We start from the raw sequence: 2,561 nt of genomic DNA on the forward strand, positions 1-2,561 counted from the left end.
CCTGAAGGCGCTTTATCAGTATCATGGCAGTGCCTGGAGCTTTGGGTCAGTAGAGCTTATGTGAACACGTGAAGTGGGCTCAGGAAAAACTGCTGCCAGCTCTTCAGATGCAGAGAGGGCAAATTTCTTATTGCGCCCCCTTCCCTTGCTGGTCAAATACAAATACACGAAACAAAAGGCAAAACGCCTTCCTCCCGGTTAAACTGCTGCAGGGCTAGAGAAGCCAACGGATGAAGGGCGCAATGCAGCCGGTGCTGTGGAGGGAGCGCACTGAAAGGTCGGAGCTCATCATGGCTCCACGTGCCTGGAGCATGAGGGTGCTTGGTGGCTGTGACAGCCCATATCGGGCACAGCTTGGCTGTCCTGGTGTGCCGGGCTGGGCTGAGCTGTACGCTGGGCTGCTCCGAAAGCGGCCGTGCAGCTCAGACAGGAAGATGCTGATCTTTCACCTGCCCATTAGGCTTCTCTTGGAGGAAGAATACTCTAAGTGCCTGGGGAGACCAGAAATTACTGCTGTGCAGTGCTGCAACGTTTAGAGATACAAGTGTTGTGCTTGGCTTTTAAAGAATGTGCAGCCACGGCTTGTAGGAGGTTTCTCCAGTGGATCACAGAAACTTCAGAAACGGGGCCCTGGGATGTCCTACGCTGCAGCCCTCCTGCTCCTCCCTGCGGACCCAGTCTGGGACGCAGCTGGACACAGCACGGTCCTCTCATTGCCTACAGCCGTTCAACACCGCTTCACTGACTCTGGGCTTGGGAGTCCCACCAACAGTGGCTCTGGGAGCTCAAAGCAACAAGTGCTCTTCAGCAGTTTCTCCTTGGGCCGCTCTGGCCGCATCTGCCAGGGCACCATGGCAACCATCACCGTGGTGTCACGCTGTGATGTCACTGCTCCGCACCACGGGCATCACAGTGACGTGCCAGGATACCCCACTTGTACCCACAGTCAGCGGGCACCAGTTGGCCTGGGCTTGCTGACTGGCAGGACAAGACCCGGCTCTCCAAGGCCAGGGCCAGCGACAAAAGCTTCGCTCCAGCTGGGACAGAAGAAATGGAAAGCGAATTGTCATCCCTCTGCTTTCCAGAGAAGCTCTGGAGAATAATGGAAAGTGACCAGTTTCGGTCCATTTGGTGGAGCGAGAGCAGAAAATGCGTGGCCATCAACAAGGAGCTCTTCAAAGAGGAGGTGCTGGGCAGGGCAGGACCTCTACGTGTTTTCCGCATGCAGAAGATGAAGAGTTTCCTGCAGCAGCTGAACAACTACGGATTCACCAGAATGCCGCGGGATCACCAAAGATCTGCCTCCCTGCCCGAGTTCCTGGCAGAAGAAGCAGCGGCTTCTGCTCACAGCAAGGTACAGCAGTTGCTCTGCACATCAGCTAGCGCTCACAATAGTCTTGGGGGAGAGACGGACCTATGCATCAAATAAGGCCTTGCAATAGAGGAGGTGGGGACGGCAGCACGCGGCCTGGTTTTAATTTCCTCCTCAGGCCATTTTCAGGAAGGTTTGAGTCGGTCTTTCTGACTAGTAGGAATGCAGCTAAAGTACGGCTTGGTTGTATCCACTGAGTCTGAACCAGTTAAATGGAAAGACAGACTCAGCACAACCTGATTTCTCTCAGTGTCTTTGCTGCGTGTCTTGCTGTACCAAATCTGAAACCTTCCTGGGGCAGCTGCTGAATGCCGAGAAGATACATCTAAGGACCATAGTATTGCCCGCCTGCTCATATCCACACAGAAGCTGCTGCAAAGTCATGGTATTGGGCTTTTGAAAGCAGTTCTTCTGCTTTTGAAAATCCTACACTGCTCTGTTCCCAGGCGGCAAAATCCCAGTGTGGCGATGACTGAACAGAACCATCACGTAACATTTTAGCCTGAGCTTTAGGTTTCAGATGCCCCTCAGAGTCCTTTTCAATGCCCGTGCTCGTCTTTTGACACTCAGAGTCTTAGTTCTCGTAGCTTGGGGTTTTCCAGTATTGCAATGGTGTCAACTAACTCTTCACCTTTGCTTTTTTTAGATACTCCACTACTATAACCCCAGCTTTAACAGAGACCATCCCCACCTGCTGGAACATTGCAAGAGGAGAGGTGGCCGCAAACGGAGAGCCCCGGAGGCACCAGAGGTGGATGAAGGGCACCCGGCCAGCAGCCCAGACAGTCAGCCTGCAGGGGACACGCCAGCATCTCCACCAGCGCTGACCGTACCCACCAAGCGACGGGCTGAATCACCTCCCAGCCTCGGCAGTGCCCGTCCATCTCCAGGGGCAGATGCTCCCACCCCTCCAGAGCCTGCCGGAGCAGCAGGCAGTGCAGGGCTCACCCCTCTGGGCCTCTTCCTCCGACTGTCACCCAGCAGCCAAACCCCGGGTGACCTCCAGGGTGATGCTCCCGCTCCTCCGCAGATTGCAGTGCCCGTGCTGGATGTAGCCGCAGCTCTGGAGAAGCCACCCCAGAGCCAAAGCCCAGCAGTCCCCCACTGCCCCACCTGCACCTGCAGCGCCAGCCCTGCAGATGCAGGCGCTGCCGTTGTGCCCCAGCACGGCACATCCCAGAGCAAGCAC

The 2,561-nt window shown here is 55.8% G+C and overlaps 1 protein-coding gene across 1 annotated transcript in view; it reads left to right on the forward strand.

Annotated features, from left to right (window-relative positions):
* The window catches only part of LOC113484907 (heat shock transcription factor, Y-linked-like), a 19,461-nt gene that overhangs the window by 15,530 nt on the left and 1,370 nt on the right, over positions 1 to 2,561 (forward strand). The window contains exons 2-3 of the mRNA XM_026857593.1: positions 621 to 1,354; positions 2,019 to 2,423. Of these exons, the coding sequence (XP_026713394.1) occupies positions 1,052 to 1,354; positions 2,019 to 2,423 (708 nt within the window). The 5' untranslated portion in view covers positions 621 to 1,051. The remainder of the gene's footprint in view (positions 1 to 620; positions 1,355 to 2,018; positions 2,424 to 2,561) is intronic.

Source organism: Athene cunicularia (genome assembly GCF_003259725.1).
Source record: "Athene cunicularia isolate RWA chromosome 12 unlocalized genomic scaffold, athCun1 chr12_part1, whole genome shotgun sequence".
Classification (NCBI taxonomy): Eukaryota; Metazoa; Chordata; class Aves; order Strigiformes; family Strigidae; genus Athene; species Athene cunicularia.